Consider the following 15,434-nt stretch of genomic DNA (forward strand, 5'->3'; position numbering starts at 1 on the left):
TCGAGCTAGACAGCGCCGAGTCGCTGAAGAGCCCCCAACGTTGGCTCGACCCCAATTCCCGCCCGTCCTCCTCATTCTCCGCCTCCAGGGGAATTCAGCGCAACGTTTCCAAGGGTCCGGAAACTGCCCTCCTGGCCTCTTCTTTCGCTCAGGCTCAGTCCTGCCCTGGGGAAGCTCAAGTGTGAATTTATCCCCCAAATGTGAGACAGGGATGTGGTTATTTGGTAGCTTGCAAACGCTTTCTCTATTATCGTCTTATGACGGAAACAAGGTGTAGACGCCGGGCCTCCACTTAGAAACATATTTTCCCTCACTTCTAATTTCTTTTTCTTAAGAAAGAAAAAAGAAGAAAAAGGCAGACAGGAGAGTTTCTGCAACTCCATTTTCCTCATGGAGGATCAGGCTATAAGGCAACATGCCCCTATATGCCAGCTGCTGGGGAACACGAGGCAGAGGTGCTGTTGCATTCATGTCCCACTTGTGGGTTTCCCACAGACAGCTGGTTGGCCACTGTGTGTACAGAACGCTGGACTAGGAGAACCCTTGGTCTGATCCAGCACGGCTCTTATATTCTTAACTCTAAGAGCTTGCACACTGCATTGTGACCATTAAAATATTTGTTAAAGAGATTAAGTGTAGGCATCTCCAACATGGTAACCACAGGCTCAATGGCACCACCCACAAGGCCAGGTTGAGGCACCCCCCTCTGCAAGTAAATGGAGTGGTTCTGCCATTCACTTGCATGTGTGTGTGTGTGTGGACCTCCTTCCCAAAAACAGCTGGTGGGGGGGCAAAATCACCCCCCATCAAGGTCCCTTGGGGGACCTCCTCCTGCCAATTTTTAGCAGTAGGGCTTTTTCAGTCCCTATTAAAGCCAATGGAACAATTAGCTCATTCGCTTGCATGGGGATGGGGAAAAGGGGAGAGAGAGAGAGAAAGGAAGGAAGAAAGAAAGAAAGAAAGAGAGAAAGAAAGAAAGAAAGAAAGAAAAAAAGGGAAGGAGGAGCCAGAGAGAGAAAGAGGGGGACCAGAGAGAGGAGGAAGAGAAAGAGGGACCAGAGAGAGACAGGAGGGGAGCTAGAGAAAGAAGGATGGATGGACAGAACAAAATGAGCCAAAGAGAGAAAGAGGAGCCAGAGAGATGGAAGGAAGGAAAGAAGAGTCAGAGAGAGACTGAGAAGGAAAGAAGAAGAAAAAGAAAGACGGGGGATCCAGAGAGAGAGGGAGAAAGAGGAGCCAGAGAGAGGGAGGATGGAAGGAAGGAAAAGAAAGAGCCAGAGAGAGAGGAGCCAGAAAGCTAGAGAGAGAGAGAGAGAGAGAGAAGGATGGATGGATGGATGGAAAGAAGAGCCAGAGAGAGAGAGAGGGGCCAGAAACAAGGAAGGAAGGAAAAAAACCAGAGAAGGAAAAAAGAGGATTAAGAGGGGGAGAGAGAGAAAAAAGAGGAGCCAGAGAGAGAGAGGCCAGAGTGAGTAGCACACACACAATATGCACATTCATGCACACACACAAACCGATGAGGGGTGGTGGAGCTCTGAACATTTCTGTGATTGGCCATCCACCCCCCTACTGCAGTTAATTTGTGGTGGTGCTTTATTTCCATAAAGATACAGTAGGACAGGTATTATCAAATCCTTTCCTCAAATGATGCTTACTATTGTCTTTGCATTTCTTGCATCCAACCCCTGCCCCATTGGATTAATGTATGTTTGATTTAAAATGCCTCTTCCCATGTTTTATCTTAACATGCTTCAGACTTAAAAGACATTCTTAGTATATTCAACATTCTCCAAACAAAACAGGGTGCCTCCATGTTTGTGATTTACTAAGCCACCCCTCGTTTTTAGCCCAGAAGCAACTGATTCATAGTGCCATCCTATTTCTCACATTGCTCTGGGTCATGTTTTGCACTCGTAAGAGTCCTCCAAATGCACAAGAATTGTAATTTGAGGTGATTCAGCAACTTCAGTGTTCTTCAGTATACCAAAATGAACATGGAGGTCATGCAAATTGTTGAGGCTGTGGTACAGGAGCTACTAGTTCCCCCATTAGATTATTCTCATGAGCTGAAAATTTCTGAGGATATAAAAAGTAGCTGTAAGACCATTTTCCGAAGCAATGCTTAAATCACTGCATTTTCCATGTGTGTATGTTAAATGTAAAACCTAACTTGGGGGCAATGCACGTTCAATTTTAAATGCCTTTCTGTTCCACATTAATACAAACCACATTCATAAGTGACACATCTCAGAGTAAAAGGCAATCTTGTGAAAAAGCCCTGAGTGGCCTGATATAAAATATCTTAATCACTAGCTATCAAACTGTGGATGAGTTTGACACAAATGATCTAATTAATAAGCAGGACACAAGGCTTTGTAATATTTCATGGGAGAGAACCAGTAGTCCAAATCTGGGGAGAACAGACTGTCCAACCAGGATGGTTTCTGAATATTGCTATTCCTGATGTCAGATTTGTGTCCATTTATTCTTTTACATAGAGACTGGCCTGTTTGTCCTATGTAGAATGAAGTAGCGCACTACTGATAGAAGGAAAATAACCCAAATCTGACATCAGGAATGATGCTGTTCTGAAACCAGTGGAGGAACGTTTCAACCTCCCAGGACACACCCTGTCAATGACCTTAAGGTGACTGTTACTGAACAAAGGAGATTCAAAGACAGATATCAAATATCAGCAGATGCCAAATTGGTAAAGTACAATTCATCAAGAGATTCAACTCTGTTTCCTGTAATTTGAGTAAGGATAAAGGTGTTTTGTTTTTTAATAATTGTTGTTGTTGTTTATTCGGTCAGTCGCTTCCGACTCTTCGTGACTTCATGGACCAGCCCACGCCAGAGCTTCCTGTCGGCTGTCGCCACCCCCAGCTCCCCCAAGGTCAAGTCCATCACCTCCAGAATATCATCCATCCATCTTGCCCTTGGTCGGCCCCTCTTCCTTTTGCCTTCCACTTTCCCTAGCATCAGCATCTTCTCCAGGGTATCCTATCTTCTCGTTATGTGGCCAAAGTACTTCAGTTTTGCCTTTAATAGCATTCCCTCAAGTGAGCAGTCTGGCTTTATTTCCTGGAGTATGGACTGGTTTGATCTTCTTGCAGTCCAAGGCACTCTCAGAATTTTCCTCCAGCACCACAGTTCAAAAGCATCTATCTTCCTTCGCTCAGCCTTCCTTATGGTCCAGCTCTCGCAGCCATAGGTTACTACGGGGAATACCATTGCTTTAACTAATCATGCAGCATAATAAGATCATGCATGCTTTTAATCATGCAGCATAATAATTAGCTCATCTGATGTCTGTGTTATCACCCAACAACATTTTGTGAATGGCAGCTGTTAAAGAAATCATCACTGTCGTACTTTTTGCATTTCGATTCCCTCTACAACACACTTCTTCCCCCTACTCATATGTGTATAAAAATCTTCCAATTTGAAGTTAACACTTCATGCATTTGATGAAGTGGATAGTGTCCACAAAAGCTTATGCCAGAATAAATTTGTTAGTCTTTAAGGTGCCACAAGACTCTTTGTTGTTTTTGCTGCCACAAGCTAACATGGCTGCCCTGCTGGATATTGTCCTTTTAATATTGTAACATATTACAGATGGGGCGTCAACCATGGTTTCTGCCAGCAGTGTTTCCTCCCCGCTTTTGTTTCTTTGCTGAGGGAGAGTTCTAATAGAGGTATTGTGTTACTGTCTCACTTGAGGAATGCACTCTCCCACAATTTCTCTTTCTCCACTACCTCTCACCCCAAGTATCCCATTGACCACAATAAAAAAATATACTGGGAAATTACCCATTTGCTTTTCTCCAGCTCATAGGGGAATGCTTAGGCTGGCTCTCCTGCTGAGCTGCCAGTAGACTGTGGAAGCTCATGTCGTACCTAAGGAATTGGTTTGTGGTGAGGGATGAGACCATTTTTCCACCAGCCCTTCTGAAAGAGGGTGCAAAGCAGGCTTAAGCTGTCAAGGCGTTTATGACATTAGGCATTTCCTGCCAAGCCATCCCTACTTTTAATTACTGGCTGTTCCCTAACTTCAGCACAATGATTGTCTGCTGTGCATGTGTAGCTTCATGTGCAAGCCATGCCTGCATAAGCACACAGAAGCCTTGGCCCCACCGACATGACACTGCTTTCACCCCCACCCCATCGCAGCTGCGCAGCAATGCAGCTTCGAACTAGCATCGCCTGCGATACACTCACGATTTACTGTGGGCTTCCCTAACAGACTTGCAGTGCCCTTTTTTTTTTTTTTTGCCACTGTACTTAAATGCACAGCTGTGCAGTCCTGTGAGCGTGGGGGTGTATTTTAGGGGTTCTGTTGTGGCAAAAGCCATTGCTTCTGCATGGCTTTTCTGTTTGCTCTTCAATATATTGGGGGGTTGGCAAACTTTCTTATCATGTTGTTAATCAGCACCCAGAAACTGGTATGAGATGCTGGCTTAATTCAGATATGCTTTGTGCTAACTCTTGTTTAGAACTCAAACCATGGTCTGAGCTTCCAAGCATACAGGCAAACAATGGTTTAGAGCTGATGAACTGCAGAGCCCTAGAATGTGAGTGGTGGTAGAACACATACACTTCAGTGGGACTTCAGGCCTGGGTCACAAGCCCATTGCCAAGAGGGGGAAAAAAATCTACAGATGGTGTGAGAGAAGTCCAGGGAGGTTTGGGCTCCCTCTGCAGGACCTTCCTCCCCATGCCCCACCCCCTGGCTTAGAGGCTACCAGGGACTTGGAGAGGAGGTCCCGCTATCTGATCTGTGATAACAGGGCCTGCTTCCATATAACAATTATTTGTAAAATGTGGCATCAGCTCAATCTTTGTTATCAGTGTAGCCTAAGAGTAGGGGAGCATTCCCTTGATTAAGAAAACCAAGCATATCAGGATGAAATGCGTGAAGATATTTGCCATAGTATATGGAACTGGAATTGTGACTACTGGTTCTTCTCCTCCAGCTCTGGCCCCAATCCAGCTCTAGGCACAGGCAGCTAGCTGTGCATAATGATTGGTGGTTCTGAGTGAGGACATGCATCCCCAAGCACACCCAAAGATGTAAAGTATCATGACTAGGACTGGACCGCTGTAAAAGTCTTGCCATGTAGCACTACCAGGTAATGACACTGCCAAAGGGGTGTGGCAAAGTAGGAACTGTTGTCTGAACAACAGAGGAGAACCCCCTCCCCAGCAGCAACATAACAAGGGAACAATTATTGCAAAACAGGCATGAAAAAATGCACGGGAGTAGAAGGTAGGGTGTTTTTTCTCAGAACATTTTCATGCCCCTTGAAATGGCAATTCTTGAAGTGAAAACCTCACAAAACTTCAGCACAGCAGTAGTATCTGGTCAATTCAGTGGGTCCCAGATGAACATTTTAAGGCATACGGGGGTGTGGATTCATAAAGACTTCTGCACCATGCACAGACTACATCTGTCTAAGATCTCCTTTGCTAGAAGAAGACAAATATCTTTACAGAGAACACTTCAGTGCTGAGAGTGATTGTTTCTTAACGAAGTATGTGATGATGCAGGGCTTTGAAGTACTCAACAAATTTGTTTCTCCAGTGCTGCTGCCATCTGCAACTTTGAGGAACTTAACCTTTCACTTGTCTTTAGAAATTCCCACCTTTTTACTTCAAGCATAATTAGGGAAGCTAAAAACATATCCTTTAAAGATATCCAATGTGGTAAGGAGAAAACGACACCTTCTTGATGAAATAGCAATAGAAATGGTCTGGGGCTTGGAAAAGCCATATTTATGGGTTCACTACATAAGTGAAAGTTCATTCATGAATGGATGATGGTGTCTTAGAACATGGTGGTTTTTGGCTTTGATGGAAAAATGGAGCTGTAGGCCTGTGGCTTTGGAGGTGTAGGCTCTTGTTTACTTGGAGAATACAAACCCAGAACCCATTTCCTGTAAAGGTATGAGTTCTGTTCAAGCATTCTCAAAGTGGTTAAAGTAAACACATGGAAATAGGTAATGCACTAGCCCCACCCCCACCCCCCTTGCATATCTCAGTCACCTTGTACTTGTGGAGGGGACTTCCTGAAGAGGAGACACTCCTGTATCCATGGTGGCCCTCCATGCGATCGAGAATGCTGGAAAAGCAGGGTTCTGAACTGCACCGAGAACCTCCATGGATACAGGAGGCTCTCCTCTTGAGAAAGTCACCCTCCATGAATACAGGGTGGAAACACACATGGAAGGGGTGGGACTAGTGTGCTCTATCTTTTCATGTAATCACTTTCATAACACCTGAATAGGTTTTTGTGGGAACAGTTATCATGGGAAAGAACAAGAACACACACCCCATTTTAAATATGATTTGCAAAAGTGTGCCACTCTCTCAGTGGAAGCATGACAGTGTTTTCTGGGTGAAAAGAGCCTTGCCTTGCTTTTTTGTATCCTGGTCGGGAAGAAAATCATAGGTCAGATCACTAGTTCTCTCATGCATGCTGTAATGCATTTATGGCAACTTTTCCTGGGTTAATTAAGCTGCTGGCAGGCTATACTTCTAGGCAGGTCCTTGTGATTTGCTTGGCTTGGTCTGTTGCCTCCACCCCTCCCTCTATCACAAACATACTCAACCATTTCTCCTCAGCTTCCCTACGAACCTCAGGAGTCTTCCTGGCACTATTCCGCAGCCTCCTGGAGGCTGTGGAAAGCCTTAGAAGTGAAATGACATTTTTGAAGAGTGATATAATTTTCCCTAAAGAGTGGAATCTATAGTCCTATGACAACTATAGAATCCACACCACTGCCAATAATTTGACCACAAAGCAAATAGAAATCTTGATGGCTCCTTGGAAACCTCTGCTGAGGAGAAACAAAGTGCAACTTCTTAGTTTATACAACAGGCAGGCCCCCTCCATGCTTCCAATGGTGAACATATTAAGCATGAACTGGGAGCATGGTTACCCAACACATGCTAAGTATTTAGAAAAACAAAACAGCTGTGCTGGTCCATGAAGAAGGGGGGAAAAATCTGAAATCCATAGATGCGCAGTAACTTTATTATGTGCAACCAAAACATCACAGGACTGTGCAAACATTTGAGTTATCCAGGACTCTTCTTCAACGGGCTAGGTGATATAAAAAGTAGGGGGAAGGAGGAAAAATAGTAAAGTCCTAAGGTTTGGACAGATGTTGTGGCCATGAGGTCTGCAGTTATAGAACTAGTTTCAAAATGGAAATTTGCAGACTGACTTATTAGTAGGTAGGTGTCAGATTACACCTAGCAGTGCATTCTGGGAGAGAGAAGCAATGGCTGTTCTCCATTTCTAGAAAAATAAAGGCCGGCTATAACTGAGATCTGCCTTTTGCCTTGGGCAAAACACACAGGTTCCTGAGTTGGCATAGAACAGAATTACAGAGGAACATGACAGTCTTTATGTCAACAAAGTCATAGATTAATTTTTGGTGGTGCACTAGGTAAAAAAGTCAATTGAAGCTAAAGTATATTACCTAGTGGTTTGAAGGAATGGAACTCTCAGTGCAAAGTCCCTGTTCAGGTAGTGGAAGGTCTTAAGACACACATCTTCCCTTCACCCTTGGTGTGTTTGTTGTGGGAAACATGAATCCAGCTGTTACAGTGTACAGTGGTTTTAACTTAGGACTCACCAAGAAGAAACATGGTAAAACCAAAGGGTGCATATGGAGTCTTAGGGACTAAAAGTTTATCACCCCAAATTACAATGCTTATAACTGGACACTTGGAAAAGAGCAGGCAAGAGTGGTTTGTGCAATTACATCCCCAATCCTACTGTTACTTTTTTCATTTAATAGGACCATTGATTTTGGGCACAATCCTATGACCACTAGTCAGTGGCTAGACACGGCTGAGAACCAACCTCCACCCCCTCCCATGCTGCCTCATAGGCAGCACGGATCAGCCACGCGCTCTGCGCTCATAAGAGGAGTGCGGAGTGGCGAAAATGGGGTGTTCCTCGGAGCAGGGCAGGGTGGGTGGAAGTGCCTTTCCAATACTTCCTATGCATAATCCGGCATCCACCCCCCCCACTCCAATTTCCCACAGCTAGACAGCTGAAATCGGCTGTCTAGCCACGAATGCAGGGTGACTGAAGTGTGGAGGGGACAATCCCCTCCACACTGCTCCTGCCCTGCATTGGATAGGCAGTTGCCTCCGAGTTCAGAGGTGGCCACCTATCCCGATAGGATTGCACCCTGCATTTATTGATTAAATTTATATCCTGCCTTTCTGCCAAAAAGCACTCGAGGCTATCTGAAGGACTGAGAATGCAGAAAACACCAAAAGGATCCTAGGACATGCATGCATTTTCAGAACTTAGGAGAGAAAAAGCTGGATGGAGATTCATCTAAAATGGTAACATTATCTGAATATCTTCAGGCTCTCTCTAGTTCCAGGGTGGGAAACCTATGGTCCTCTAGATGTTGTTGGACTCCAACTCCCATCAGACCCATTCAGCATGGCCTGATGGCCAATGGTCAGGGATGATTGGGAGGTGGGCTGTAGTCTAGCAACATCTGGCGATCCACAGGTTCTTCACCCATGTTCTGAGTAAGCACCAACTTCTTCAGCCCATTGGGTTGTATCCAATGCAAGTCCTACTTAGAGAAGACCCATTGAAATAAATGGGACTTAAGTTAGACTAACATTGGATACAACTCATTCTTTCTTAGGATCAGTGTTTCACCAAAAATAGTTTGCAGAAGCTTCTTTAGACTTGCGTTTTATATTAGATGTCATGTAATAAGGATTGGACACATGTATCACTGAAGACACATGTTTTCTATCAGGTTTTCAGGCATTCTGCTGAATGTGCATCGCCGCTATGGAATAGTAATCCTTTCTGTGGCAGAAATGGATGCATCCTAGGACACTGCTTTTAAGGGGGAGGCCTTAAAGTAATATTCATTTATATTTCAGAATTTCTATCTTCTTACAAAGAAGAAAACTGACAGAAAAGAGGAAATGAGATATTCACAAAAAATGAGTCAGCAAGCTAAGCTAGGAACAGAATTACAAGCAAGCCTCGGTCTTAACTTTCAAACCACATATCCTTTTAAGAGATATGACCAGGCAGTTTATGGACAGGATAGAGTGAATGCCAAAGAGTTCTTTTGAGGAGCTCCAAACTAAACATTACTGATTAAAAATTCCAAGCTATATTATTGAGTAAACCTATTACAAATGAAAAGGAAAGTCTGATTCATGTATGCAGGCTTGCTCTTGGAAGCCTGCTACCCCCTACCAGAATAAAATTGATGTTGCAGCCTTCAGGGAGTCCCTGTCCTATACTTCAGGCACAAAGCTGATCACCTCAGTTAAGCAGGGAATTCTCTTCTCTGCTTCATGCTAGATTGCAGCTGCAACCTAAAGTACATTACTTGGGAGTCCTGCTAAAATAAACACCACTTACTTCTGAGTAAAGATTGTTGGGATTGGTTGTGTAGTATTCATGCCCTTGTCACAGGCATGAGAAAAGGATGTTGGCAAGTCTGAAGAAAGTCTAAAAAAAAAAGGGAGTTTAAGAGCCAAGATTTTGATCCTTGAAAAATCCCCGGGGGAACTGTTTGCCTGGTGTCACATAACCAGTTTTAAATTGGGTAGAGACCACATCCAAGGATGTGAATTCCCTCTACCACACATCCCTTCTTCATCAGTACCAGGTCAGTACCATCTATGCCAACCAGTGGTGGATGGTGCCCTGGGGGCTGGTGGAGGATAGTAGATCATGCACAGCACTCATCAGCTGCATATCGGAGCAAATGTACCTGTTTGCTGGGGGATCTCTCTGCCAGAAGTCGATGAATGACAGAAAGGGGTTATTGCCCCATTCGCCCCAAATATAGAACCACCTCTATGTGTACATTGGAGCAAATGTACCTGTTTGTTGAGGGATATCTCTGCCACAGGTGGGTTGGGGACAGGTGGAGGGGGGGTTGCTGCCCAATTCAACCCAAATATAGAGCTGCCTATGATGCTAAGTAACGCCAAGGAGGATGACACTAAAATGAGAATGGAGGGCAGATGGTCTGTTCCCAATAGCAGGTTCTCCTTTGGATTTTCTCTGGAGAGTTCCCAAAGAAGAGGGAGAGATGAGGTTCTGCTCCTCAGTGTTGAAGTCTGCCTTTATTTCACACAAGAAATACTCTGCCTCTAACAAAGTACATAGATGCGCATGCCCAATAAAGCTTAAGACTTCAAAAAGACACCACAAGATAGTTGTTTTTGCTGTAACATATTAAGACTGATATTCTTCCAGGAATCCCCCTTGAGCCTATACAGTGCCAATACATACATTTCAGTCCTTGGTTACATATTCAGCAATGGCTACCTGCAATTGCTTCCCAGCAGAGGTACTGGAATGAAAACGAAAGTGTACATGGCCATTCTCATGTCACATTCTCTATGCTTTTTCTTCCTAATCTTCTATATCCTCAATGCACTCGAAAACCATATATCCGATTGTTAGGAGACGTTTAGGATTTGTTCTACCTCCATCTGGGATGGTTTTGGGTATAGTGAAAATTTCATCTGCCATCTTGAAACAAAATGACAGCCAGTCAAAAATTTTAAAGTTTTACTACCATTTGATTGATTTCAACCAAACTTCACATCATGATTCAGCACTGCAGTGAGCCGATTTTCACTGTACAAAATTGTGTCTGCCATCTTGAAACAAAATGGTGGCCAAACAAAATGTTTAAAGATTTATATTTATTGCATTTATATCCCGCCTTTTTCCTCTTGCAAGGAACCCAAGGCGGCGTACATAATCCTCCTCCTCCTCCTCCATTTTATCCTCACAACAACAACCCTGTGAGGTAGGCTGGGCTGAGTGTCTGTGACTGGCCCAAAGTCACCCAGTGAGCTTTCATGGCTGAGTGGGGACTAGAAGCTGGATCTCCCGGCTCCCAGTCCAGCACTCTCACCACTATACCATTTGATCGATTTCAGCTTGACACGATGATTCAGCACCTCAGCGAGATTTTAACTATATGATTATCTATAATCATAAAAGATGTGTCTCCATCTGTCAGTCCACCATTGCCATAGCTTGAAGACCGTGAAAACTAGACACCCGAAATGTGGCATGTATACTAAGGGGACCCTAGGAATGTGCACTTCAGGGTTATTTTATTTTTAAACCTCATTAATTTCAATTGTGCCCATGTGGTTGAAGCCTGCAGTTAGATTTTCAGGCACTAAGGGCAGACTTCACTAACTAGTACATAGCTTTGCACTCCAGTTTGATGCCACAACAGTTTAGCAGGTTAAGGCAGCGGTCCCCAACCTTTTTGGCACCAGGGACCGGTTTTGTGGAAGACAATTTTTCCACAGCCAGGGGGATGGTTTCGGGATGATTCAAGCGCATTACATTTATTACTTTGCAGTAATAGCCTACGTAAAGATTTACATAGCGGCCGGACGTCTGCCAGCAGCCGGAGCTGGCTGGCAGCTCTGCGGACTCGCCGTGGAACTGCCAGCGAGGATTCCAGGGGGGAGGGATGGATTGCCTCCCCCCCCGTGGACCCAAGGTAAGGGGGTTTCGCACACCCCTACACTCACCTCCTGCTGTACGGCCCGGTTCCTAACAGGCCACGGACTGGGACTGGTCCGGGGGTTGGGGACCCCTGGGTTAAGGGACACAGTTATATGTCTCACACACACACACACACACACACACACACCCCACTGTGGGGCAGCCCCCCTCATGGACTGACTCCTCCCGCAAGGGGCTATAGAGGTGCACCATGGCAGGGGCTGTGCGTAGGGGTGTCAGTGGGCGTGGCTTCACTCGGAAGGGTCGGGCACAATGCGTCCAACTCTGGCAGCTGTGTAAGTTTGCTTGAAGGCTTCAGTGTATCAATGTAAAAGCTATTCCTACCCATGTGAAGCCAGGTCTGTTCGCTAGCTTAATAATATGTTCAAATATGTTGCAAAAAAATAAGAAATTGCTAGGAGCCCCACACCCGTTGCTGACAGTGCCTGCAAGGATGAGATTGGGGATTAACAGTGGCACAGAGGAGATGCAAGGAAATAAACAGAAGGGGGGCGATTTGATCAGTGCTTCCCCCCAGCTTTAAAAGCCACTCTAAACAATTGGTATTTTCAAGTATGTCCACAAAAACTGATGAGCCACTGGATTTTCTTCAAGCACAGAAGATCTTTTCTATTTTAAACACCAGCATCATAGGTAGAAAGAGAGAAGGAGGGGAAGTAAAATGTCCATACTTATATTTTAATGGCAAAATCCAACAAAACATTTAAACTGTCAAAGAGGAAAGTCAACAGAAGCACAAGCTTCCAACACAGTTACAAAAAATACAGTCAGTCAAACATGTCCTAATAGTCTGAATCTAGGAGACAGGAAGTAGGTATTGCACAGGGGAAAAAAATCCACCCTCAAACACACTCCTCCCCCTTGGAGTAAAACAAGCCAAGGTTTGAATTGCACAGCAACTCAGCTTAGGACACACACGCATGCACAAACACACATACAAAGGAGATGGGGAAACAGTGTGCTTTGAACTACCTGTACAAAGTTTAAGAAGACATATAAAAGGGGAGAAGAAATGACAGCAGGCTTGTGGGGTATAAACACTTCCAGGGGCTGGCCTGTACATCCAGCTATAGGAGAGCAATTTTTACAATTTAAGACCAAAACATGAGCCCTGCCACAGCTCAGTGGTGGGGTCCTGTGTGATCGTCAATGTCAGGACATTCTTGTCCACCTGAGCCACACAGTATCCATCATCTAGGAAGGGAAGTCTCCTTTATTGGTTTGGCAGCTGTGCATGGCCAAAGGATCTGGCTAATCCAACCTACAACACAGCTCTGAGCTTACACCAAACTTAAATTGCCTAAATGGCCTCGATTATTTTACCACCACACCTGTAGAGGGGAAAGCAGGGAAAGACAGTATGTCACAGAGATGAAATCTGAATGAACATCTGGTTTAGGACTGCCCACATCTCACCCAGGAACTGTGTCCATGGCGCTGCGCAAGAATGCTTATGTGTGGCCTTCCCTAATGAAGAATGAGAACTGGATGAAATGTAGCAAGTTCCTGACCCTAATCTTGCTAAGCCTTCCAAAATGTGGAAAATCCTGACAAGTCTTTGCAATTCCTCCCTCCAAATTCAACCCTTGCATCTACAGTAAACAAACGTGTGCAGGCTCCCCTTGCCACCAGCTTGTCCATAACTGCCATGCCCTCTAAGATGCACCAATGTAAAAATGTTGAGTGAGTTTTTTACATATTTTACAGCCCCCTAATACTCAGTGCTCCTTTGCGGTCCAATGTTGTCATCATCCCATAGAACTGTTATTCCAATTGTTTCAGGAAAAAGCTTGCAGCCCCCTTGAGGTTTAAGTGTTCTTGCCCCAAACTAAACTCATCAAAACCTTTTCCATCCACTGCTAGCTCACTCTTCCCAAGGCTAAGCAGAGTTCTCATTCCCCTAGCCTTCTGGTAGCATTGCCTGTTTACAGAACTGTAATCCCTCCTGCATCTGCAAGTCAGCTGGGCCTCTCCATAGTTATTGCTCCCATTCCATATAGAGCCAGCACCAGGCCAGCTGGCTACCTGCTCAATATGTTTTGAGGAGATCTGAAAGTAGCTTTATAGCAGCTAGAGATATGTAAGCTGGTTAAATGCAACCGAACCAGAATACTTGGAGAAAACACAGGCCTTCCTGTTGAAAACAAGACTCTCACTACCTGTGCCTGATCATGTCAAGGAAGGAGTTCCTTCAACGTTAAGTTTTTTTTTGTGTATTTTGATGTTTGTTTTGTTTTATTCTAGCAAAACCAGAACTAGAACTGAGAAACCTGGTTAAACAAAGAGCTTAGGAAGAAAAGCAGGATCTGCTCCCAATAGTGCTCAGGGCACCTGCATACTATGAAGGGGATGCATACTAGGTTACAATAATTCAGGGTAAAACTGGACAACGGGACACTGTGGGAGGCTGTGTGTGTGCATGTGTATGCCTAGGAATAAACTGCAAAGGCCATTTTTCAGACAAGGAATTAGGAGGCTATGCAGGAACTTTTCCACCCCTCACTGCTAGCAGTGGTCCCTCGATATATGGATACAGTGTACCACCAACACTGTTTGATGGATTCAGTTCCCTTTATCTCAGTATATGATTATATCACCCTAAAACAAAAAGGAAGCCCCTTATCAAGAGCCCTTAGTTCCGAACTGTGACAAGAGCTGATGGCCTACTCAGGATAAGATTTGAGCCCCTGTCCTCTCAGCAAACACCCTGCTGCCTAAACACATTTCGTACACACTCACAATAGGCTGCTGTTCTCTAAGTTAGTGAGTGCAAAAGGGAGAGGAAAGACAGTATCTGAGAATGGACAGGGGGAAACGGGGAAGGTAGGGAAGATGGGAAGGAGGCACATTGCTCAAAATGTCTAGTGCAACAAGCTCAAAAATCAGCTTGGAGCAGCTTGCTCTAAGGTGAAGGGGGGGGGGTTGTCATGGTGTTCCCTGGATGTACCAGGTACTTGCTTCCTGTTACATCAGCACCCCTTACAGTATGGGACACACAGTATGGTGTTAACAGGGCAAGCGGGAAGAAGCAGGGCGAAGAGGGGAGGATATACTGTGCTTGGGAGGATGCCAGACTGGCCTATGGCTTGCTTTGGCTACTCAGACTCTTTGCCCGTGTGAACGTCACCCAAGGTCCACACAAGCAGCTGAACACTGTGATGTGTCGATAGCAGATGCAGGGCTCTAGCACACCACCAGCATTCCCACCCCTGTGTTCTGCTGTGTTTCAAGAATTGTGCCAGCAATTTTCCAGTAACAGAGTATTCCCAAGACCATGGGTACTACAACTGGTGAAACTACTGAGAAAGGCAGCACCCACTGCTGGGAATGGGGGGGGGGGTAGGTGGAACTGAGCAACAAGAGACCTGACCGGGCTGCAGGCGCTGCCCCTTGGAAACGTTATGCCCCAAGTGGGGGCTCCAGCAGTGGCTGGAAAAGAGTAACTCCTTCCCAATGCTTTGAGGGAGCGGCAGTGGCCCTCAGTAGGACCTGGAGGCTGACAGGAAGGGAACAATAGGCACGGAGTCCCATCCATGGAATGTGGTGATGGTGGGGGGACATGGAGTCAGCACTGCTCAACACCCACTACACTAATAAATAACAGTGCCAGGGCCAAGCCCAAACAAAACTCTGGATCCTCTCCATGCTGGATATTCAACGAAAGGCTGGCCAGGCTCCTGTGCCATGCTGCTCTTCAGCTCCCTGCTCCCTAGGCAGGGATAAGGCACAATGAGCGCTACACCGCTGTCTCTTGATCCTCCCGTTGGATCATCTGGTAGTGCTGTCGATTTTCGAGGTAGGCAGCCAGGTCAGGGTCATTTGCCTTCTCAGCTCTGTGCTTGGGTGTGTCGCCCTGCATGGG

At 45.3% G+C, this 15,434-nt stretch overlaps 1 protein-coding gene across 10 annotated transcripts in view; it reads right to left on the minus strand.

Moving 5' to 3' along the window:
* Positions 1–12,236: 12,236 nt before the first annotated feature.
* DGKZ (diacylglycerol kinase zeta) overlaps positions 12,237–15,434 on the minus strand; it is a 116,598-nt gene continuing 113,400 nt past the window's right edge. For 9 of the 10 annotated variants that reach the window (XR_014790240.1, XR_014790237.1, XM_084850388.1 and 6 more), the window contains one exon: positions 12,237–15,425. Coding sequence is in view for 7 of the 10 variants with exons in the window: in XM_084850388.1 (XP_084706514.1) it covers positions 15,309–15,425 (117 nt within the window). In the remaining 3 variants the exon portion in view is untranslated. The remainder of the gene's footprint in view (positions 15,426–15,434) is intronic. The other variant, XR_014790238.1, reaches the window with a different exon arrangement.

The sequence above is a fragment of the Heloderma suspectum genome, chromosome 1 (genome assembly GCF_057233095.1).
Source record: "Heloderma suspectum isolate Gila_16-S chromosome 1, 16-S_ref, whole genome shotgun sequence".
NCBI classification, from domain to species: domain Eukaryota; kingdom Metazoa; phylum Chordata; class Lepidosauria; order Squamata; family Helodermatidae; genus Heloderma; species Heloderma suspectum.